This window comes from Oncorhynchus mykiss, chromosome 26, assembly GCF_013265735.2.
Source record: "Oncorhynchus mykiss isolate Arlee chromosome 26, USDA_OmykA_1.1, whole genome shotgun sequence".
NCBI lineage: Eukaryota > Metazoa > Chordata > Actinopteri > Salmoniformes > Salmonidae > Oncorhynchus > Oncorhynchus mykiss.
The window spans coordinates 45,727,417-45,752,609 of record NC_048590.1 but is presented as its reverse complement, the minus strand read 5'-3'; the positions used below and the strand labels follow the sequence as shown (position 1 = coordinate 45,752,609).

Here is a 25,193-nt window from a genome sequence, read left to right as displayed (position 1 = left end):
ATGGAAGTGTGTTAGACGGGAAAAATAACACTAGATTTACACAGACAACATGAAACAAGATTGGTAAACAATGATTTATTGAAGTAAATCACTAGATAAATCAACATAAAAATACACAGAAGACGTAACCCCAGCCGTGACAGCTGCAGGCATAGAGAAGTACATCCCGTGACATGAGTGACATAGCTTTAGGTAGGCCACATAGATAACATCTCACCTCGAGGGCAGACACGCACACCCACACAATCTGTAGCCAGCAAACAATGTCATTGTATGAATCCACGGCAGCCCATGGCTTTAGCATTCACTAACAATAGTTTTAGCGTCTCACTCAGTTATCCTAGCTACAACATGAGAACCAGACCCAGAAGACACAAGAGAGACTAAGTCTTCTAAAGCACTTTGTTCTATTACGTCGCAGGCAAACCAGTCGAGTGGGGAATTAAATATGAATCAATCCAATTGTCTAATATTGTATAAATCTCAAACAAATAAAATACATTCTATTAGTAATACGGGCTTTTATCAGGAAGTCACAACAATCCAGGCTTAAAAACCCAAGTCCATCAACACAGAAATACTTCATTATGCAAATGTTTAACATGTCCATATATATAGCTTCCACAACATTCAAACCTACTCCAGTTCTTCATGCTATCATCAGTTCTCTATCAACTAAGCATTCACATTACAAGCACAACATCACTAGGCCTACCACCTAACTCGCACTCAGCAGCCAACCAAAAACAAAAAAAAAACATTAACTTGGAAGGTAACAGGCACAATTTCTATGTGGGATAATCAAGAGCACCAGGCCTAATGCATTCTTTAAAATGGGATTAGGTATGGGAATGTTTATGGGGAAAGGAGGTGGTTGTGAACTGGACTGCAGTAACCATCAACACCATAAAGAAAAAGATGCAATAAGTCACAGTAGAGAATTCTGGTCATTTGTTTTATTAAACAGTATGCAACTTGAAATCACTTTCAACAAACCGCAGGGTACAGTCAAATTGAGTACAACGCAACTTATGCATTTCCTTATTCTTGTGCATGCACAGATCAACCACTTGAGTTCACCAAGGTGAGTGAAACTGTATTGAAACGAAGACAAAAACCACAAAGCAAGTGCGAAAGGTCAAATGTGACCCAGAACCAAGACAATGGTCCCCTAAGCTGTACCTGAACGTTAGTGTCCTGCGATGTGTGAATTCACAAGTAAAACACCTGAATTCCCAATACTGGATTGTTTCTGTATAACTCCTTCACAAGCACACGTTATTTTCTTGAAAGGTTAGTGAAGAGGTCAGACATTCAAACGTATGATTCGTTTTCTACACATTAGATCCAAACTAGAATGTTGACGTAACCTTTTTCTATACTGCAGTAAATACCACCATATTATTTGACAGGTTGCGGTTAAGTTCAAAAATGTGTTATTTTTTTCCCAGGTTGCTCATGTTGAGGCAAATGAAACTGGGATAAAAAGACTGCGGCAAGCTCGATTAGACTGCAGTCTAGAAATAAATCAAAGGCTACCCAAACTGGAAGGGGAAAAAAAACAATTCAAGTGTTTTAATGCAAATGACCAACTTTAAACTATGGTACATAGCTATAAACAAATGAAGTCAACAGGTGGTTGAACTTTTAGAGAATGACCTACAGGCTGTGCTAAACAGTGTTGAATGAGGCCATTCTAACAAGGGTAGCAGTGTATAGAATGGGAGAGCTTCTAGACTTAAAAACAATGTGCCCAACTCCTCACGGATGTGCACTGTGCAAATACCCCAGGGTCTAGTCTGATTGTATTCCAGTCACTATACACCAACAAAGGTGACGGTCTGAACATTAGAGACTATTAGGCAATCTGGTATCAATTAACCCTTAGACAAGGGGTGTCCAAACTCAATCTTGTAGGGCAGCAGTATGTGCAGGCTTTTCCCCTCTAGTCCAGAACCAACACACATGGGTCACGTTCTGTAGGCACAATTAACAGGGGGAAAAAAATACTTTACCCAGATTCAACAACATGGAATCAGGTGTATTTGCACTGGGCTGGAACAAAAGCCTGCATACTGCCGGACCAAGATGGGACACCATGTACTAGTCAATCCTGTAGATGTGAAAGGAAGCTGTGGGTGTAAGAAGGGGGCTCCGTGAAGCATTACCTGTTCACATACTCCCACTCAATCCCTTCAGACCTACAAGAAGTAAGGCATGATTTTAAACTGGGCACGAGTTGGTCTCCTCCCCAGACTTCTGTTCACCTGCTGTAGACAGCCCAGGGCCCAGATGACTAGTTCGGATCAGAGCTGCGTGTAGTGGGCATCAATTAATGAGGCTTGGTCAGTCATGCTTTTAACTCACATACTTACCCACTTTATTCCCCTAAATAAGTGGATTACAAGCATCCATTTGTATGTCTAAAACTAATGGCATACTCATGAAATGATGGAGCTTATCTTATGTAGGAATGGGGTTTAAGGCTCATCTAAGATGTAGGCAATATGGTGTGATAAGGGCCGGGGGCAGGAATGGGAGCAGGTACCATCCACAAAAACCCAATGTCATTTTGTAATGTGGGTGAACTACCATTTTAAAAGACATATTGGAGTAATGTGGATTCTTTGCTGGGTCAAAACCAGGGTGAACATCCGCCTGCATAAACAGGGACCTACAATAATACTACAGCTTCCGTAGTAAACATAGGTCGCTTGTTGGGGGTAAGGTAGCGTAACTGTGCTGGGGGAAAAAAATGTTAAGTTGAACACATTCACTCATACGGTTTATGATCAAAAACAAAAATGACCTTAAAGAAATGACACAGGAGGCAATAAATAGACACGACAAGTGAATAAAAGGCTAAAGCACTCCAATACCATTAAAAAGTTTTAATGCTGTTGCAGATCAAACATGCAACAAATGCACTTAACCCCATTTAAAGACGTAGAAAATAGTTGTTTTTTCTACTGAGGAACATACAGTCTGCGTCCTGAAAAATAAATGGTTAAGATAGTAACCTAAACCCCTCGTACTTTAAAAAAATACCATTGAGATGAAGTGGACCTATTTGTTGTGTGAAAGTCACATTGTTGATCCTGTTAGGATATGCACGCCCATGCACACATGTAGTTGTGAGAAATTGATAAAAATATTAACCTCCGCTTCAATGAATAGTTTCCAGAATCTGCCCGAGCTTGGGAACTGGGCCACAAGTCGTTCATACGTCTTCCTTGCTTTGTCTATTGGTTGGTTCTAAAAGGGTAGAATGCATTTACATGTACACTTGTTGACAAACAAGTTGAAACAGTCCTATATGACACATTTGTAATTTTTCTGTTAGATCCCCACCCACCACCCTCTTGAGCCCCACCCTCTCCCTCCCTTGACCCAATCGATTACCCCAGGTAAGAGGAATGCAACCCTGAGTCACTAAACCTGTGCTTCTCGAATCAGAATGCTCCATGCGTCAAGGTCATATGGGTTTTCTTCCAACTTCTTCTCTGCTTTCTTAACCTTCTCCGGGATATACTCAGCTGCCTGCAAGACATGAAAAGATGATTGGGGTTACAGACATGCATACACTGCAACAAGAGGTGGCTTTGGAAAACAAATCAATCAGGGTGCCAATATTAAAGACAATTTTAAGAGTACATTTTAGAAGATCTCGTTTATAATTGACCTACTACACTTGTTTCCAGTTTGGACTACTTTAGCCACATAAGAAACCGAGTAGGACAACGGCAGACACGAGGAAATGCTTGCTTGTTTACATGGTTAGCTAGTTGGCTACTAAGGTAGTTCGCTAATCATGTAAAACACAATTGCACAACTTCTAACACCGCACCGTTAACTCCATAAGCTAGCTCTCAACTGTATAAATGCAATACAACGTGCACCCATTGCTGCATACGCTTGGGCTAGTCAGCTAGCGTAACAAAAAAGCGCGGCCCAACTGCAACAGTAATGTTATCTAGGTAGCTAACTTCAGCTTGCAACGAAATTAACTAGTGTTTATTCTCAGCAACAGGCCAAAAGCTAACTAGCACACGCTAACTAGTCGTGTTAGCATGACGTTCAGACCATTTCAGGTCGTGTTACCTGTACAAGCTAGCTAACGTTAGTTGGTCGACTGACATTAACTTCTGACCAAAATCATTGGCAGGTTACCTAGCTAGCACGTAATTAGCTTAGCCGCAGATCTCTCAAACATAATGCAACGTAATTATTGTCAATAGTGTGTGGTAGCTATGTAGAAAGCGCTTCAAATCCATAGATTCTATATTAAACGGTATCTAGGGTGTAGGCCTAGCTAGCTAACGTCAGTGAACCACCATGCAACACGAGTGAAAATGTAACGTAGCTAACTAGCAACCGTTCGCTACAAACAACTGAAATGCTCTACCTGGTCGGCGGTTGCTTCCGTGGACATTACTGGTTACGTTTAGTTTACCTATATTACAAATTTCAACAGTATTTAAACATAGAAATATTGAATTAAAAACAGCTATATCGCATGACTGCACGACGACTCCAGTAGCTATGAACACAGTCTGCCCACTGCTGTGACTGGCCGTTTTCTCAAAATGGCGTGGCTGAATGATCACTTCCTTATGTTCTGGAGGATGTAACCCCCTACAGACAAAAAAAAATCACATTTGAGGTTGCTCTTTACAGCATTTTAATGTTTTATATATCTGTATGGATGAGACCAATATTTAGAGCACAAAAATGCAATTGAATCAACACATTTTAATCACTAATGGAATATCTTTCATAGGATATCTGGGTCATTGAATTATTAACACATTTGAATCACGAATGTAATTACTCTCTTTGATCGTTATGACAAAAACAGTACATTATGAAGACAGGCGAAAACTGCTTCTCCAATAGAAAACCCCGATCACATTTGTCATGTCATGGCGACGTCGACTAGCAAAGACGTCAAATCAAAGGCATTCCTTCGATATAAAGTTGTTTTTGACGAAAATTAAAACGTGTCAGTTTGTAAATTTCATGAATGTTGAGTAATAACATATTCAACCACTTAAAACATTGGTTCGATTCTTGATTATACCTTTAGATTTGGAGAAAATTAACAACTAAGGAATCATTTTTCACTTTTCTCATTGACTTCTCAAACCCCAAACTCCATCCTGGTCTGTTTGGTCTGTTTTGCAAGCGTTCCCGGAAGTCTCGCGATGCGCCTCTTTTTATTTATTTATTATATATTTTTTATTAACAACAAATCAATACAAAAGTACATGAGGGAACACAAGTATATATAGATTATATACAATGGACAATCGAGCTAGGGGGTACAATATCACATTGCAATTACACAAGGACCTTAAGGGACATACGTACACTAATAAATCTAACCGCTTTTTTGTTAGTAGAGTATTTAATTGTCTTAAAATACAGTTAAATGTATTTTTGTGGGGAAGAAAATGTTTTTTGTTTGTTTGTAAATTTACATTTGTATATATGAAATTTGGCCAAAAGAATAAGGAAATGAATTACATAAAAATGTTTCAGCTTATTTCTACCATATGTAAAGAATCCAAGCAGTACATCTCTCCACAATAGTGTAAAATCTTCATAAATGTGTTAAATTATAAATCTACTGATGTCTTGCCACAGTTTTCTTACATTAATAAAATGACAAAAAAGATGCAACACTGTTTCCGGGTGGTCATTACAAAGGAGCAATTTGAGTTGATGTTTTCCTTAAACTTCTTCATATAGTGGTTGGCAGGATAATATTTATGAATAATTTTAAAGGAAACTTCCTTGATTTGGTTAACAAGTAGGTACGTGTGTGGCAACATCCAAACGTTTTTTCCAACATATATGATCAATAAATCCATTCCAATAAGGCATGACATAAGGTATACAACATCCTGCTGAAACAAGGTTCGTATCGATCTGTTGTTGAATGGACCAATAGAGAAACAAATCTTTCCTACTGATGAGTCAACAGGGTCAATAGAAGGTAGGCTCTGAGGGTCAGGTCTTGACACGTTTCTGAATAACAGAGTAACACCTGAGGGAATGGCATCTAAAACAATTGCAAAATCTTTAGGTGTTACAGGGACCTTGTAAAGTGATAAGAATTCCTTATAACTGAGTAAAAGACCAAACTCTGTTTGGTCTGTTTTGCAAGCGTTCTGGAAGTCTCGCGATGCGCCTCTAGGTTTATAAACGCCGTGGCTATGACGTCTGGGTCCGAAAATGGTCTGCATAGCTAGTTGTTGTAATATATTTATAATATTGTAACGACCCTGGGTTTATAAGCGCGGAAATCGACTCTGTGGACTGCCGCATGAGCATGCTTTTGCGCGCCGGACCTCGGGCTCGAAGGTGGAGGATTCGAGACCTGCTCCCCGCTGTTTCATTACACTGGTGTCAGAAGTGATCGGACCTTGCATCCACGACAGTGCGTGTGCTTGACCGGTGAGCGCGTTCCTGTAAGACGTAGAGTCGCAAGCTAGCGCGAGGACGCGCTCTTTCAAAGGAGGGAGTAGTGTTACGACCCTGGGTTTATAAACGCGGAGATCGACTCTGCCGCATGAGCATGCTATTGCATGGTCTAGGGTTCGAGACCTGCTCCCTGCTGTTTCATTACAATATAAAAAAAAACATGAGCTGACGCACACCCAGAATAATAGTTTATGTGGAGGTGCTGACAAACGGCGAATAAACTATAAACTATCAAGACAAAGAAAGTCGCACACTCCATGTATAATCTCCCAGCAATTTAATGGGTATTTACCAACGTTTCGGCATCACTGTGCCTGAAATACCCATTAACTTGCTGGGATATTATACATGGAATGTGCGACTTTCTTTGTCTTGATAGTTTATAGTTTATTCGCCGTTAGTCAGCATCACACAAACTGTTATTCTGGGTGTGCGTCAGCTCGTTTTTTTTAATGTAATATATTTTTAAGACAGCAGAGGGGGACAGAATGCACATCAACACTATGACTAAATATACAGACCATATCAACCGAGCACAGAGCTCATCATCCGTACACGTTCTGCTATAATAGTAATAAAAAAACATTATCTGCTGTAATTTGCACTCACTGCAGGCATTGCAATGCTCACTTTAGGAATGATTAACGAGAGCAGGTCCATAGGGTGACAACAGGGTGTGAGACGACTTCACGTTTAACGGCCATGTCAACTGCAAGATAGTATATGTGAAGGAGACCCTTTTTTTTTAGGCCAATACACAACATAGACCTACACCAAACAGCTGGTCAGGCCATTATGGTACAGACTTCCCACTCAATCCAGGTCTCTGCAGATTTACCTTTTCTTTAAAATTAACATTTATTTGCCTTTGATATTTTATCTTGGCAAGGTTGGGTAGTGAGTGACTGATTACATAATCAGTTTAAACCTATTACAGAAAACTGTAACTAATCAGTTTTGTTACCAGCAAACATATTGTATTCAGATTACAGATACTTTTGAAAAACTAGATGATTACTTATTGAATTAATTTCAAATTCAGAAAGGAATGTAGGCTATATAATACATTTATGTAGGCTATATAAGGAATTGAATTGGGTGCTATTTTTCGGCCCTTAGGTTTGTTAGTGTGGTGCTACAGTGAAAAAATATGTCCAAATTCCCTGCAAAGACTGGGGAGCTAAAGCCGCTGAACAGACAGATGCAAGGGCTTACAGGGCAGCGAGAGGGGAACCCTACAACCCTCCTCTCACACCTGTTGCCTTTACCAGCTGAGGCCACTGGCTGAGCCAAGCCAGGCCTAGAGTTTGGTTTGTCCCCAACGGTGGGGCTGGAGGCAGGGACAGGAGCTGTCACTGCCAGAGATGGGGGCTGGGATTGACAGTTGCCTCTTGTTGGATTAGGTTGCAGTTGAACCCCAGTTGGCCACCTCAGACAGTGAGGACTCTCTTTGTCAGGCTGGTGCCTCCAGGCTGTTTGTGGATGTGCTGTGTATTTGCTTGTCGCTCTCAGGAAGAAGAAAAAAAATATCTGCAAGATTCCACTTTGTCTTCAGAACATTTCTAATAACTGCTTTGGGTGGTCTTTGTGGAACTCTGCATTATGACTGCGTGGTTGACATGAATGTTCTGAATTTCTGAAGAAACTGTAGAATACACTTTTAGGGCTAGTGTAACAGTTTAACCGCGGCCCTTGCAGAGCAAGGTGAACCACTACTTCAAGGTCTCAGAGCAAGTGACAGCAAGTGACGTCACCGATTGAAATAGGGAATCTGCAGAATCTTAAGTTTTGTGAATGGCTTTTTATGCTTCATGCAGTTCCTGACAGCTGGACAGAGCAAGATGTCTGAGACAAACATGAACAGTTGCTATGGCAATCATATTGTCCATGTTCCTATACTGTAGGGTTATTGTGAGGCAGCATGTCAGATGTTTGTACATTTATGTCTTTGCCTTTCATTGGTGTATCTGCAGTGGTGTATGAGGAGATACGTTGAGTTGATGTCAATGACATCATGCAGAAAGAGTGGGCTTCAAGCTTTATTTTGTTTTGTTCCCTGAGACCATGTCCAAAACAAGCCCAATTGCAAGCCCACATGTTTCTTTAGGAGAGAATACCATTTCAGAGTATTTCCAACCCCTGAAACCTTTCTTTCCCTGCAGTGCCTCACGTGCTGCCAAGTTGATCACTGTGGTAATGGCAGCCATTGATATTTGTCAATGTAACTCATTTTAGCAGTTTCCATTATTTACACTGAATTCCAAATCAGGAACCATCGACAACAACATGTTCTATAGAAGGACCTTTTGAGAAAGAAGAAGGCAGTTTCCTTGGTAACTTGCATATCAATGATCCCTCCTCCAATGACTACCTTGGAGGAAGATACAGTTGGTGACCATCAACACATTTGTGGATTATTGTACAGTATGACCCGAAGAAGATAACACACATTATTTTACACAACAATTTCCTCTTGAGTTATTGCTTTAATGGAGAAGTTTTATTTAAAAAAAATAAGTGTCAACATTTTGCTGGAATTTAGAAATACAAAAAAGTATGAACATCTCTATAATATGTCACAGTTATAAACCTATATAGAAATCAGCCAAACATTCACAACTGTACTGAACAAACATGAGAATGGATTTGGAGAACAAGTGACTAATAGTCCCATTGGAATAGAAATATATTATAAATATTATGAAACACCTTTAGACAAGCTTCGGAAATATTTTTCTTCGGTATGTATAATCTTTGAACGCATATCAGTATGGACAATTTTGAATTTAATGACGTTTCTGTATTACTTGTCTTGAAGTATATTACTATAAACAGGCACCAACATTGCAATTTCGTCTGCCATTCATTTGAATGATAAAACAGTTTATGAGAATAAGAATCTAATGTTATTTTGGGAAGAACATATTTTTGTCTTGACCACTGCATCTCTAAATCCTACGCATGAGTGGCCCTGTTGCCCATTATATACATGTTGACAGCTGCCACATTGTGAACGCGCTTTTCATTGGGCGCGCGCAGCTCGACTATCGATTCGTCTAGTCTAGCTCAATGCCATCAACTCAGAAACATTTTCACACAGCCTGGGCTAGACAGAGTAGAGGGACGTGTTGGAGACAGACAGAACGGGAAGATCTTTCGGGAAATAGGGCTAACGTACGCCCTTTCAGAGATGGGCTTTCTCGCCCAAAGAGGCAAGAGAATAACTTGAACTGCATAGTTACATCCTGGGCTAAATTGGTGTCATTGAACCTTTATATGCTCAAGTTATTTGAAGTTTAAAATGTGGGAGATGGGGGTGTTGTCGAGAGCGAGGTCTCCCCTCCTGTTGTCCAGGACAAGATGGCAGCAGTGCAGGCAAACTCTGCATGGTATGGGTATATAGCTAAGTCCACAACATGTTCAGAGAAGCCCTGGATTCTACGTATTGGTACTCTATAAGAAGGTAAGCAGTCAGTTCTATTGTCTTTGATGTTATTTGGAAGGATAAACATGTAGAAAAAAGATTTGGCACATTTTTATCATTACAATTATTAGTTGTATCTACCGTTAGCTATATAAAAAAATGAAGGCAAGCCAGCTAGGAAGCTATAGTAGGTTGTATTTCTGGCGTACGCTGTGAATTTGATTTATCTGTTATAGGTAGTGCTTTTTTTTGTTAGCTACGGTAGCTATTTAGAAGTTTGTCGACAGGAAGCCGATCCAACGGTACTAGTTAACTGTTGGCTAGCAAGTAAGTGTTGACATGTTCATCAATGTAAAATTAGCCTATAGCTCCAATACTTGTCAGAATATTGACAAGTTCACCATTTGGCAATACCTGTAACGTTTACATGTCATTTGAATACCGTAGTAGCTAGCTAGTTAAATCACGTCAGGTGTTATTTAAACAGGTCTGTGTCTCTGTGTGAGATTAGGCTAACAATGCATCTTCAAGGTGTTTTTCTAATACAGCCAGTTGGTTTCAGACAGTCAGCTATCTAGTTTCACCCACAGCAACCCCCTCATTAACGTCACCAGGCTTTTGCTGTTTCCAAGCACGGAATTATCTCATGCAGAAGTAGTCAACAGGGTATCGTCACGTCTGCCATTTAAGAACAGAGGAGATCAGGGACCAATTTATATTCACTGTCACTGGGAAAATCCGAGGTTGAAATAGATGTGTGTGGGATTAGCATACATGGGAAATTGCAGTTATTTCCTCACTCAGTTTGTTCCCCCTCCTCCAACCCTCTCCTGTACCCGGCTCTATGCCACCTTCAAAACAACCAACCCTCTCCTGTACCCGGCTCTATGCCACCTTCAAAACAACCAACCCTCTACTGTACCCGGCTCTATGCCACCTTCAAAACAACCAACCCACTCCTGTACCCGGCTCTATGCCACCTTCAAAACAACCAACCCTCTCCTGTACCCGGCTCTATGCCACCTTCAAAACAACCAACCCTCTCCTGTACCTGGCTCTATGCCACCTTCAAAACAACCAACCCTCTACTGTACCTGGCTCTATGCCACCTTCAAAACAACCAACCCACTCCTGTACCCGGCTCTATGCCACCTTCAAAACAACCAACCCTCTCCTGTACCCGGCTCTATGCCACCTTCAAAACAACCAACCCTCTCCTGTACCCGGCTCTATGCCACCTTCAAAACAACCAACCCTCTCCTGTACCCGGCTCTATGCCACCTTCAAAACAACCAACCCACTCCTGTACCCGGCTCTATGCCACCTTCAAAACAACCAACCCACTCCTGTACCCGGCTCTATGCCACCTTCAAAACAACCAACCCACTCCTGTACCCGGCTCTATGCCACCTTCAAAACAACCAACCCTCTACTGTACCCGGCTCTATGCCACCTTCAAAACAACCAACCCTCTACTGTACCCGGCTCTATGCCACCTTCAAAACCACCAACCCTCTTCCCCCAAAAACATCCTGATAGACGTTTCTTGATCCTGTGTTGACACAAAAATGACCACTTCAATGACCATTCTTGTTTCATGGCCTAGCATTCTTCTGCCTACTTTACATTGATCCTGCCAGTCTGACATCTTTATCTGTTCTTGCCTCAGTCTGACGTTTAAACTCACCACCACTCCCCTTGTAAAAACACAAACATCTCGGTTGAAGGGGCTCTGCTCTGTGACTTCCTTGCCAGCACTTTATTTGTGCTAAGAGAGAAACTAATGAAGGCACTAAACCCAGGCCTGTTGGTAGTGTAAGAGGCATTGGGTGGAGGCTGAATGCTCTTGGCATGGTTTGAGCCAGCCAACCTTTTCTGGGGAGAGTGATAGCTTGAGAGTTTGGACAGGGTGCCCGAACAGTCTTCTCGTCTCTGAGTGAAGTGTTCTCACAATGTGCTATTTCATGCAACAACAAGAGCTAATGAATACCCAGATTAATCATTTAAGGTGATTAGCGTGTTTAGCAACATTAGCCGTTGCTATAAGCCCTGCTGACACATACTTACTCTACCACCTACTGCGTGCCCCCCAATAAGTCAAAATCAGATGTTTCTTTATTTTATTCATCTGAAAGCAGTGCAGGAGTGGATGCACAACTATCGGGGATGACGCCTTGCTCACCATCTCGTGGTCTCCTGATTTGAAGCAGCATACTTGATTAAGTTGTGGTACTCGTGATCTTGCGTTGAGTGTGCTTGTTCAACCCCGCCCCTCTATCCCCCCCTTGGGCATTAATGCATGCAGGCTGTTGTTTTTTTTACCCTGAGCTCATTCTGGTATGAAGTCAAACAGTGGCTTAAGGAAGTAGACACATGGTGTGGACACAGGGCAGCCTGTGTCTTCAAATCAACGTTTATTGGTCGCGTACGCAGATTTGCAGATGTTATCGCAGTCCAATGCTTGTTTTTAGCTCCAACAGTGCAGTAATACCTAGCAATAAAATTAAACAATACACACACACACAATCCAGAAAAATTAAGAAATATCAGAATGAGAAATGTCAGAGCCCGGAATATAATATATAGGCCTATACATATTATGGATGGATAGATAGTTAAAGTGTTTTCAGACCCCTTGACTTGTTCCACATTTTGTTATGTTACAGCCTTATTCTAAAATTGATTAAATTGTTTTTTCCCCTTCAGAGCTACACACAATGCTCCATAATGACAAGGCAAGAACCGTTTTTTTTAGAATTTTTTGCAATAATAAATAAATGACTGAAATATCACATTGAAGTATTCAGACCCTTTAATCAGTACTTTGTTGAAGTGCCTTTGGCAGCGATTACAGCCTCAAGTCTTGTTGGGTATGACGCTACAAGCTTGGTCAGAGTGACCATCGGGTTCTTGTGACCTCCCTGACCAAAGCCCTTCTCCCTGGGTTGCCAGCTCTAAGAAGAGTCTTGGTGGTTCCAAACTTCTTCCATTTAAGAATGATGGAGGCCACTGTGTTCTTGGGGACCTTCAATGCTGCATACATTTTTTTTTTGGTACCCTTCCCCAGATCTCCGAGACAGTCACAATCCTGTCTCTGAGCTCTACAGACAATTCCTTTGACCTCATGGTTTGGTTTTTGCTTTGACATGCACCGTCATCTCTGGGTCCTTTTTATATAGACAGGGGTCTGCCTTCCCAAATCATGTCCAATCAATTGACTTTTCCACAGATGGACTCCAAGTTGTAGAAACATCTCAAGGATGATCAATGGAAACAGGATGCCATACCCATGTAAATAAGGTATTTCTGTTTTTTATTTTTAGTAAATTAGCACAACAAAAAAACATTTTGCTTTGTCATTATGGAGTGTTGTGTGTAGATTGAGGGGGAAAATGAAATGTAATCCATTTTAGAATACGGCTGTAATGTAACAATGTGGGAAAAGGGAAGGGGTCTGAATACTTTCTGAAGAGAGTGTGTGGACAGACTATGAATAAAAGGTGTGTTTATAGTAGTAGTTATATAGGATGATCCATTACTAGAATACAGTATATACATATAAAGTAAGTAAACATTTATTAAAATGACCAGTTTTCAATGACTCTATGTACATAGGGCAGCAGTCTCTAATGTGCAAGCTAGAGTAACAGGTGGTCGTCACTGTTCTAGCCAGCTAAGGGTCGGGTACTGGGCGGAGGCTGGCTCGTGGTGACTGTTTAACAGTCTAATGGCCTGGAGATAGAATGGGGATTCTCATGAAACCGGTTTTAAACATGTCTGTAGGCAATTGAGTTACAAAACCATGATGCATCTGCAAAAACAACTATCATTCTCAGGATTAAGATGCCTAGTTTTTGACAATGTGCCTTTAAATACATTTTTACATTTTCGCATGAATTTTGTACATTTTCACGCCAAATTATCATTACTGAAGTGCGTACGGATAACATGTTTGGTCAATTTTTTACAATTTTATTTTGGAAAATTCTAACTTATGTAAATGAACAATGTTTTGCTGTAAATCATAAAAATTGTATACTAATTAAAGTTGGCATTAAACTATTATAATTATTATGTACAAACACGGTGGACATGTCTCATTACGTAACACTTTTTGAAGTTCCTGTAAAAATTAGAATCAGTTTTTAAATAAATGTTTATTCACCCATGATGCATCATCTAGAGGAGTATTAGAAGTGAAGTTAATTAATTTGCTTATATTCCTCCTAAATGATGTTTTTATTCTCAAACACCCCCTTTACCCTAATTATGAAATAGATAAGTACAGATCCTAATCTGTGATCAAAGAGGACATTTTGTATAAAGAAAATGTGGGTCAAATGTCAGTTTCGTGAGAATGACCCAGAAGTTGTTTCTCGGTCCGACCTTTCATGCACCTGTATTGTCTACGGCTTCTATATGGTAGCGGGGTGAATAGGCCGTGGCTCGGGTGGCTGAGGTCCTTGATGGTCTTCTTGGCCTTCCTGTGATACCGATTGCTGTAGATGTCCTGGAGGGCAGACCGTGTGGCCCTAGTGATGCGTTGGTAATGATGCGTACAGCCTGACAAGATGTTCTCGATGGTTCATCTGTGGAAGTTCGTGAGGCTCTTAGGCGCTGTTGCGCCTTCTTCATCACACTGTCTGTGTGAAGTGACCATTTCAGGTTGTTAGTGATGTGCACTCAGAGAAATTTTAAACTTTTGACCCTCTCCGTTGATGTGGATGGAGCCGTGTTCTCACTACTGTCTCCTGTAGTTCATGATCAGCTGTTGAGGTAGAGGTTTATTTTCCTGGCACCACTCTGCCAGAGTTCTCACATCCTCCCTGAAAGCTTTCATCGCTGTTGGTAATCAGGTCTACCACTGTTGTGTTGTCAGCAAACTTGATGATTGAGTTGGGGATGTTTGTGACCACGCTGTCAGGAGTAAAGCAGGAGGCTGAGCGTGTTGAGGATCAGCCTGGCGGAGGTGTTGTTGCCTACCTTCACTTGGAGTAGGCCCGTCAGGAAGTCCAGGACCCAGTTGCACACAGAGAGGTTCAGACCCAGGGCTCTGAGCTTAGTGATGAGCTTGGAGGGTACTATGGTGTTAAAGGCTGAGCTGTACACAGTTTGTTGTTCTCCCTTGTCTCTAAGTGAGGCACGCTGTACACAGTTTGTTGGTCTACTTGTCTCTAAGTGAGGCACGCTGTACACAGTTTGTTGGTCTCCCTTGTCTCTAAGTGAGGCACGCTGTACACAGTTTGTTGGTCTCCCTTGTCTCTAAGTGAGGCACGCTGTACACAGTTTGTTGGTCTCCCTTGTCTCTAAGTGAGGCACGCTGTACGCAGTTTGTTGGTCTCCCTTGTCTCTAAGTGAGGCATGCTGTACACAGTTTGTTGGTCTCCCTTGTCTCTAAGTGAGGCACGCTGTACTCAGTTTGTTGTTCTCCCTTGTCTCTAAGTGAGGCACGCTGTACACAGTTTGTTGGTCTCCCTTGTCTCTAAGTGAGGCACGCTGTACAGTTTGTTGGTCTCCCTTGTCTCTAAGTGAGGCACGCTGTACACAGTTTGTTGGTCTCCCTTGTCTCTAAGTGAGGCACGCTGTACGCAGTTTGTTGGTCTCCCTTGTCTCTAAGTGAGGCACGCTGTACAGTTTGTTGGTCTCCCTTGTCTCTAAGTGAGGCACGCTGTACACAGTTTGTTGGTCTCCCTTGTCTCTAAGCGAGGCACGCTGTACACAGTTTGTTGGTCTCCCTTGTCTCTAAGTGAGGCACGCTGTACACAGTTTGTTGGTCTCCCTTGTCTCTAAGTGAGGCACGCTGTACGCAGTTTGTTGGTCTCCCTTGTCTCTAAGTGAGGCACGCTGTACACAGTTTGTTGGTCTCCCTTGTCTCTAAGTGAGGCACGCTGTACAGTTTGTTGGTCTCCCTTGTCTCTAAGTGAGGCACGCTGTACAGTTTGTTGGTCTCCCTTGTCTCTAAGTGAGGCACGCTGTACAGTTTGTTGGTCTCCCTTGTCTCTAAGTGAGGCACGCTGTACACAGTTTGTTGGTCTCCCTTGTCTCTAAGTGAGGCACGCTGTACACAGTTTGTTGTTCTCCCTTGTCTCTAAGTGAGGCACGCTGTACACAGTTTGTTGTTCTCCCTTGTCTCTAAGTGAGGCACGCTGTACACAGTTTGTTGGTCTCCCTTGTCTCTAAGTGAGGCACGCTGTACACAGTTTGTTGGTCTCCCTTGTCTCTAAGTGAGGCACGCTGTACACAGTTTGTTGGTCTCCCTTGTCTCTAAGTGAGGCACGCTGTACACAGTTTGTTGGTCTCCCTTGTCTCTAAGTGAGGCACGCTGTACACAGTTTGTTGGTCTCCCTTGTCTCTAAGTGAGGCACGCTGTACACAGTTTGTTGTTCTCCCTTGTCTCTAAGTGAGGCACGCTGTACAGTTTGTTGCACATCAGCTTTTGTTTATCCATTAGCGTTTATCAGCCAGTAGTAGTACATTTTGGAAGGTGTGCCACGTGACCACTCAAAACACACCACGTCATTCTGCTGGGACTGTTGAATGTGACTGTCCATGCTATTGGATAAAGGCCTCTATGTTCTGGAGCACGGGACCTCATGATGCTTTATCTGTGCCCAAGGCTGTCTGCTTTAGCAGTCCTCCACTCACAAGACAAGCCCATATGACCATAGTCTTTGAAGAGGCATAGGGCACATGTTGCCCAGACCCTTAGTGGTTCACTCCTAATTACTGAAGAGAGACAGAGTTTGGAAGTCTAGTAGTCCACTCAGAAATTGATTTTAAATTCAAATGCAATTCTTAAATTCTAAATTAAATTCAAAGTGTATAGATAACCCAACTGTGACGGATGGGCCTAAATAACCCAACTGTGACTGATGGGCCTAAATAACCCCAACTGTGACTGATGGGCCTAAATAACCCAACTGTGACTGATGGGCCTAAATAACCCCAACTGTGACTGATGGGCCTAAATAACCCAACTGTGACTGATGGGCCTAAATAACCCAACTGTGACTGATGGGCCTAAATAACCCCAACTGTGACTGATGGGCCTAAATAACCCAACTGTGACTGATGGGCTTAAATACCCCAACTGTGACTGTTGAGCCTAAATAACCCCAACTGTGACTGATGGGCCTAAATAACCCCAACTGTGACTGATGGGCCTAAATAACCCCAACTGTGACTGATGGGCCTAAATAACCCCAACTGTGACTGATGGGCCTAAATAACCCAACTGTGACTGATGGGCCTAAATAACCCCAACTGTGACTGATGGGCCTAAATAACCCAACTGTGACTGATGGGCTTAAATACCCCAACTGTGACTGTTGGGCCTAAATAACCCCAACTGTGACTGATGGGCCTAAATAACCCCAACTGTGACTGATGGGCCTAAATAACCCCAACTGTGACTGATGGGCCTAAATAACCCCAACTGTGACTGATGGGCCTAAATAACCCCAACTGTGACTGATGGGCCTAAATAACCCCAACTGTGACTGATGGGCCTAAATAACCCCAACTGTGACTGATGGGCCTAAATAACCCCAACTGTGACTGATGAGCCTTAATAACCCCAACTGTGACTGATGGGCCTAAATAACCCAACTGTGACTGATGGGCCTAAATAACCCCAACTGTGACTGATGGGCCTAAATAACCCAACTGTGACTGATGGGCTTAAATACCCCAACTGTGACTGTTGGGCCTAAATAACCCCAACTGTGACTGATGGGCCTAAATAACCCCAACTGTGACTGATGGGCCTAAATAACCCCAACTGTGACTGATGGGCCTAAATAACCCCAACTGTGACTGATGGGCCTAAATAACCCCAACTGTGACTGATGGGCCTAAATAACCCCAACTGTGACTGATGGGCCTAAATAACCCCAACTGTGACTGATGGGCCTAAATAACCCCAACTGTGACTGATGGGCCTAAATAACCCAACTGTGACTGATGGGCTTAAATACCCCAACTGTGACTGTTGGGCCTAAATAACCCCAACTGTGACTGATGGGCCTAAATAACCCAACTGTGACTGATGGGCCTAAATAACCCAACTGTGACTGATGGGCCTAAATAACCCAACTGTGACTGATGGGCCTAAATAACCCAACTGTGACTGATGGGCCTAAATAACCCAACTGTGACTGATGGGCCTAAATAACCCAACTGTGACAGATGAGCCTAAATAACCCAACTGTGACGGATGGGCCTAAATAACCCAACTGTGACGGATGGGCCTAAATAACCCAACTGTGACTGATGGGCCTAAATAACCCAACTGTGACAGATGGGCCTAAATAACCCAACTGACTGATGGGCCTAAATAACCCAACTGTGACTGATGGGCCTAAATAACCCAACTGTGACGGATGGGCCTAAATAACCCAACTGTGACGGATGGGCCTAAATAACCCAACTGTGACGGATGGGCCTAAATAACCCAACTGTGACGGATGGGCCTAAATAACCCAACTGTGACGGATGGGCCTAAATAACCCAACTGTGACGGATGGGCCTAAATAACCCAACTGTGACGGATGGGCCTAAATAACTCAACTGTGACGGATGGGCCTAAATAACCCAACTGTGACGGATGGGCCTAAATAACCCAACTGTGACGGATGGGCCTAAATAACCCAACTGTGACGGATGGGCCTAAATAACCCCAACTGTGACGGATGGGCCTAAATAACCCCAACTGTGACTGATGGGCCTAAATAACCCCAACTGTGACTGATGGGCCTAAATAAGATGCAAGTGGTTGTGTAACAATCAGTAACCTATTAGTCGTTCTTCAGGTGTTTTGCAGTTGAGGTAGTCACTGCTGGGGTGTCCAGGTGCTCCATTTCAGGGTACACTAAGGATGCTGAGTAGTGTTGGGTTACTGCACCTGTGTCCGTGTGTTGGGCAGCCAGCCACTAAGCATCTGGTGTTGTGTCAGCGGTGAGACGGACAGCCTCTGAGTCTCTGCTGTCTTGCCAGGGAGGACAGCAGATGGATGGTCTACAGGCAGGATAGTCTATCTGAGCATGTGTTGCTGACGACGTTACACCTCATCTGTTTTAGAATTGGAGCACCAAAATGAAATCCCCCCCCCATGGGTTGACTGGGTTTTACAAAGGGCTTTGCCTTCATGATTATGTGCTGAACTTAGGACTTGAGTCCTAGCCAAACATGGTTCTGAGGTGAGAAACTCATTTTTGCATTATGTTGAGTTGGAATATAGGAACATAAGCAAAAGCAATGTCCAAAGTCTGATAGACATCATGATAACATTTACCCTTCAACCTACATGGGGAGGCCAGGGATATATTCTGGGAAGGTATCTGGGTGTCGTTCTCTAGTCACTCAGGGTTGAGATGCTGGACAGTTGTTGATGGACTATCCCCTGAGAGAGCATTTTCAGCTGAAATGTTCCTCCAGTCTTTTATGAGAGGAATTCTCTGAGACTCCTGCACTGTTTCTTTGCTTTCAGGCCCAGTATCTTATCTCCTTGATCCTGACAAGATGCCTAAAGCCCGAAGGCCTTTACTAATGAAACACCTCTTTATATTGTTTTTTATTGCTTACCACATATAGAAAACGTAAATAAAGAAACACTTTATAAGATAGATCCAAATGTAGCCAACTTTTAGAGGAATTTGTTTGGTCTTGGGGTTCATTTATTTTCTAAGTGAAATTACAGCCTCGTTCCTGTTTTCTCTGTTCTTCTGTTTGCTGCTGAAGGTTTTGGCCATTTTTTTTTGTATCTTCCAAGGCACATACATTGAGGAGCCAGGGGTGGGCTAGGGCCAGGGGTGGGTTAGGGCCAGGGGTGGGTTAGGGCCAGGGGTGGGCTAGGGCCAGGGGTGGGCCAGGGCCAGGGGTGGGCTAGGGCCAGGGGTGGGCTAGGGCCAGGGGTGGGCTAGGGCCAGGGGTGGGCTAGGGCCAGGGGTGGGCTAGGGCCAGGGGTGGGACAGGGCCAGGGGTGGGACAGGGCCAGGGGTGGGCCAGGGCCAGGGGTGGGACAGGGCCAGGGGTGGGCTAGTGCCGGGGCCGGGCTAGAGCCAGGGGTGGGCTAGTGTCGGGGCCGGGCTAGAGCCGGGGGTGGGCCAGGGCTGGGCTAGGGCTGGGCTAGGGCCAGGGGTGGGCTAGGTCCAGGGGTGGGCCAGGGCTGGGCTAGAGCCAGGGGTGGGCCAGAGCCAGGGGTGGGCCAGAGCCAGGGGTGGGCCAGAGCCAGGGGTGGGCCAGGGCTGGGCTAGGGCCAGGGCTGGGATAGGGCCAGGGCTGGGCTAGGGCCAGGGGTGCCTGGCACCGCTTGACCTGTAGAGTTGGAGAACCAAATTAGAGTTTTACTGTGTGGCAGAACTGTGTATTACACATTCTCTTCCTCAACCACCAGGTCCACTGACATTTTGGTTGTGCTTGCAATATAACTGGTGTGCGGGACATGCTAGAGAGATGTGCTTTGTAAAGTCCTAGATCCCCAAATGAATCAAACCTCAAAGAAGCCCATGTGGAGAACATCCCCTAGGGTAGGCTTTCTTAAAGTCGGGGTGTCTTTGCACCCTGTTACTGCCTCAATCCCAACTAAGCCTACTTGCAGTCCTTAACATGGCGATGTGTTTTCCACAATTAGTTTGAATCGTTTTTCCACCAGTATGGGCTGTTATAGTTCTCGCGCCCTGCTCCTTTTCACATCTCGGGCAAAACCGTTTCTTTCTCTCCCCTCACTGGGTTATTTGGTCTGAGGACAGGTGTGTTCTTTTTATTTTTTTCGACCCCTCAATTTAATGACCGCCTGGTTCAAAGGTCAACCATATGCAATTACTTTGAGCTGAAGGCTGCTGAAAACCCCCAGCAGCTCTGAGTGATGTAACATGACGACGGGGGCGTATTGGGCTTCAGGAGGTAATGATATCCAGGGCCCTGCAGCTGACACTCTGGAGTCTCTGCTAAATTAAAGAGCCCCCAGTCGTCATTTTTCCACCTTTATTTAACCAGGTAGGCAAGTTGAGAACACCTTTATTTAACCAGGTAGGCAAGTTGAGAACAAGTTCTCATTTACAATTGCGACCTGGCCAAGATAAAGCAAAGCAGTTCGACACATACAACACAGAGTTACACATGGAATAAAACAAACATACAGTCAATAATACAGTATAAACAAGTCTATATACGATGTGAGCAAATGAGGTGAGATAAGGGAGGTAAAGGCAAAAAAGGCCATGGTGGCAAAGTAAATACAATATAGCAAGTAAAACACTGGAATGGTAGATTTGCAGTGGAAGAATGTGCAAAGTAGAAATAAAAATAATGGGGTGCAAAGGAACAAAATAAATAAATAAAATAAATACAGTAGGGAAAGAGGTAGTTGATAGGGCTAAATTATAGGTGGGCTATGTACAGGTGCAGTAATCTGTGAGCTGCTCTGACAGCTGGTGCTTAAAGCTAGTGAAGGAGATAAGTGTTTCCAGTTTCAGAGAGTTTTGTAGTTTGTTCCAGTCATTGGCAGCAGAGAACTGGAAGGAGAGGCGGCCAAAGAAGGAATTGGTTTTGGGGGTGACCAGAGAGAGATACCTGCTGGAGCGCGTGCTACAGGTGGGTGATGCTATGGTGACCAGCGAGCTGAGATAAGGGGGGACTTTACCTAGCAGGGTCTTGTAGATGGACAAAACGGATTGCACTGTGATAGACTGCATCCAATTTGTTGAGTAGGGTATTGGAGGCTATTTTGTAAATGACATCGCCGAAGTCGAGGATTGGTAGGATGGTCAGTTTTACAAGGGTATGTTTGGCAGCATGAGTGAAGGATGCTTTGTTGCGAAATAGGAAGCCAATTCTAGATTTAACTTTGGATTGGAGATGTTTGATGTTGGTCTGGAAGGAGAGTTTACAGTCTAACCAGACACCCAGGTATTTGTAGTTGTCCACGTATTCTAAGTCAGAACCGAGTCATCAGTCGCCTTTTGTCCCAGAAGCCTCTTCACCACTGTTAAAGGGGGGAAGGGTGTTTCAGAATGGGACTATACACTGTCCACTTATAGCTCCGCTAGCTTATCAGTTTGATGTTTCACACAAAAAGCCCATTTAGAGGGAAAATGGTCGCTGCTTGATAGCATTATTGTGTCTCAAAGGCCTGATTCTCGGTGCCCTGTCACCAAACGGCACCATAGGGCCTGATTGTGTAGAGCAGTCAGAGGAATAGGACAGGCCTTATCTGCCTTCTCAGAATAGGGGCTGGAGCGGTGGCTCACAGACCTACCGTTGTCATCAACACAGCCTGTGTGGTGCTTTCCGTTGAGCAGGTTTTCTAGAGGAGGCTGGGCCCTCCGCAGTGGTTTGTGACAGCCCTGCATTTCCTGTGGTCGGACTTTACGCATGTTTTCTTCTCTTTTAAATGTCTGCCGGTTTCTTGAAGAAGGATTCTGGAAACTTTGTTGTCTGTGTAAGCGGAAGCCAGGGGATTTGAGCAGTTAGCCCGAGTGCAGCCAAGGATTGCTGTGTTTTTCCACCACATGGTCTCATTCAGACCGGGGAGACTGGAGGCTTGGCTGCTCATGTGAAACGGTCAGTACTTGGTCTAAACTGACGACGCAGGCGACATCATTTAACACAACTCTGTCAGCTGAGAGGGATTTTACCATCAGTCTCTATCAGGCCCAGTGATTGACAGTTCGGCATTAAACTTTGGGATGTTTTTTGCTTTTATTCCTTTACTTTCTTTTAATCTCAACAGGTCCACTGTTCTGCCACAGGGGTTGAGAGCTGTTTTGAGGAGCCCGGTTGTGTTTCCTATGTTCTGTGGGGTTTTTTCAAGCAGGTTTTTTCAAGCAGAGCAGCTATTTGGCTTCTCGCTCCCTCTGTTCCTCTCCCAGTCACTGGTGTTGGTCAGACAAACACTGGGATGGCCGCTGGGTTAATATTTGCACAGTGTGGGCTGCTAATCAGGCCAGTAAACTGGACACCACCCTTCCTGGAGCGCTATCCATCTTGCACCAGAGCTACTCCCTCCGGCTCCAGAGCAGTCCAGTCTCACCCTCCTCCTAGCATCTGTTTGTTTTCTCTTTCGTCCTTCGTTCAGGCAGTAATGGTCTGCCACAGTCAGCGACAGGACGCAGGGAGTCAAATGTTCTTTTGAGAAATGGAGAGGTTTTTTCTTCTCGTTTTCTTCCAGAAAGCACCACCGACCTGTCTGCTCCTGCCCCGGGGGGCTAAATGAGGAGAGCAGCATCATTTCCTGTAAGCTAGCGCTCTCCTGCCTGAGATCGATGTGATGGCCTATGTAATACTCAGTGGACCTGTGCAGTCACCTAACCCCTGCAGGTTGTGACTAGCCTCTCCCTTCTTGGCAGAGCAGAAATCATGTATAGTAAGGCGGTAGTTTGTCTATGGCTGGAGTTGAATGAGGAAGGAGGGGTAAAGGTTGGTTAACGTTTTAGATAACCTTATCTGTATCAGGGTTTGACTGTGTCAGTTGCTGAGGTCTAACGTCATCGGCTGGCTATACAGAACATTAGGAGAGTGGAGCGGCCAGTATTGATGTGTTGCTGATTACTGGGCGATTTGGTTGTTTTCCATACTGTAGGAACAGCAGGACATGGTGCACACAATGATGAGTGTTCTCTGTGGTGACACGGCACAACTGCTGAGAGCTCGATGGCCTTCTCTTAGGACCAAGCTGGTTTCTGCCATTCATGACAAGCAACAACCAGAGCTGGGGTGGATTCCATGTGCGTTCATTTCAATTCAGGAATTTAACGGAGCGTTCCTTTGGGACATTTCCGTAATGTGTAAAGGCTAAACAGGGAATATTTCAATTGGATTTGAAATGGCCTTTTCAAAATGGAAGTGCCTCTACTTTTGTTTGGTGACCTGTCTTAATTCTCTGACTGAAAGCCTTGTTGTGGTGCCAACTGATGTGACACCATCATTCAAAACTAAACACATCCCTTTGAGTTACTTGTTAGATTTCGTAATCATTGATTCCACTGTTAGGAACTGGGTTAGTCTTAACTTGTAGGCCTCCGGGACCAAAAGCCATTTCCTGTTCTCACCCTACCACTCCAGTTTGAGCTTGTTCTGAACACTATGTTGATGGAGAAGGGTTACTTACTTGGTCTTATTCTGACCAACTTTACCCTAATCTGTGCCTCATCACATTAGTGCACATGTGTCAAACTCATTCCACAGTGGGCCTAATATTTTGGGGTTTCCCCTCCTTTGTACTTGATTTTGATGGATTAATGCCACTATTTAGTTAGTCTGTCTAGGTCTTAATTGAAAGGGAACACTAGTCCCTCCGTGGAATGAGTTTGACACCCCTGCATTAGTGACTGGAAGATAGCAGCACACTATTATTAGCAATATTTTGTTAAGCTCTTATTTTGAAAATTCCCTCTCCCATTGGCCTGCTAGCAAGGCCAACCTCTGAATAAAGCTAAAGCCTAAAAGGTGTGTGTAGAAAAGCTGAAACGACAAGCAGTCCAGAAGCTACCCAGTGTTGCCTGCCTAGTCAGTCTAGCGAGTCAGGAATTGGCAGGCTCCCCTTTCTGCGAGCACGTGATTGTAGCCTGTTGAATAGTGCGCACTTCTGAAGTTCCCTTTTGCTTTGCACTGCTGCTGCTGAGCACAACCCGGGCAGACTGTATACTGTAGTTCTCCACCGTCCTCCTAATAACTCCCATGGAGGGAATCATCAGGGTGTGTCTCACTGAACTTCAGAGAGAGGACCACATCTCCTAACATGGAGGAGAATGAGAGTGAAGACAGGTAGGCAATGACTAGGAACGTTAGTTCCGATTCTTGGCTATTGAGCCTCATGTTCCTGCTATCGTTGAAAAGTTGGGGACTTGAGAGCGAGGTGTTTGTTCTCTCATTTGGCACCTGTAATTATAGCTCCTTCCACTAAATCTGGAAGGTGTAATTTGGGAACAATTATTTTCTTCTCATTTTGGAGAGGTGCTGTCTACTCTGTCTGTGACTCACCACCCACAGTCTTGTTATTTGTGAGACAGGGTTGTCTTTTGGAAGCTCTAGCAGTCTAGCGACGGGGCTTTGGGACGAGCATGCTCTGCATCTAAATCCATCAAGGTGAATGCACCGTTGATTTATAGTCAAAGAGCCAACAGGGAAGAGACACTTTGATGTCACTGGACGGGCTCCAGATGAAAGGAAGTAGGTCGTGGGCTCACCAGGCAGGGCACACGGACAGCTATTCTGATAAGGTCACTGTGCCAGGGCGCCCTGCCACCCGCCACAGCTGCCACCTCTCTTTAGACCCCCCCCACCC

The 25,193-nt window shown here is 44.0% G+C and overlaps 2 protein-coding genes across 6 annotated transcripts in view; one reads left to right on the top strand and one right to left on the bottom strand.

The window, feature by feature from the left end:
• Positions 1 to 2,878: 2,878 nt before the first annotated feature.
• Positions 2,879 to 4,583, bottom strand: LOC100301705 (cleavage stimulation factor, 3' pre-RNA, subunit 3). Its single transcript, NM_001160534.2, is given in 4 exon segments — positions 2,879 to 2,992; positions 3,160 to 3,255; positions 3,439 to 3,540; positions 4,406 to 4,583. Coding segments are annotated over 4 exon segments (279 nt in total). The 5' UTR covers positions 4,433 to 4,583; the 3' UTR covers positions 2,879 to 2,938.
• A 4,978-nt stretch (positions 4,584 to 9,561) lies between these two features.
• LOC110526724 (homeodomain-interacting protein kinase 3) overlaps positions 9,562 to 25,193 on the top strand; it is a 94,494-nt gene continuing 78,862 nt past the window's right edge. Inside the window, exon 1 of one of the 5 annotated variants that reach the window (XM_036963601.1) lies at positions 9,562 to 9,949. Coding sequence is in view for 4 of the 5 variants with exons in the window: in XM_036963603.1 (XP_036819498.1) it covers positions 24,658 to 24,673 (16 nt within the window). In the remaining variant the exon portion in view is untranslated. Of the gene's footprint in view, positions 9,950 to 24,468; positions 24,674 to 25,193 lie in introns of those variants that run through there. The other 4 variants (XM_036963603.1, XM_036963600.1, XM_036963602.1 and 1 more) reach the window with 4 other exon arrangements.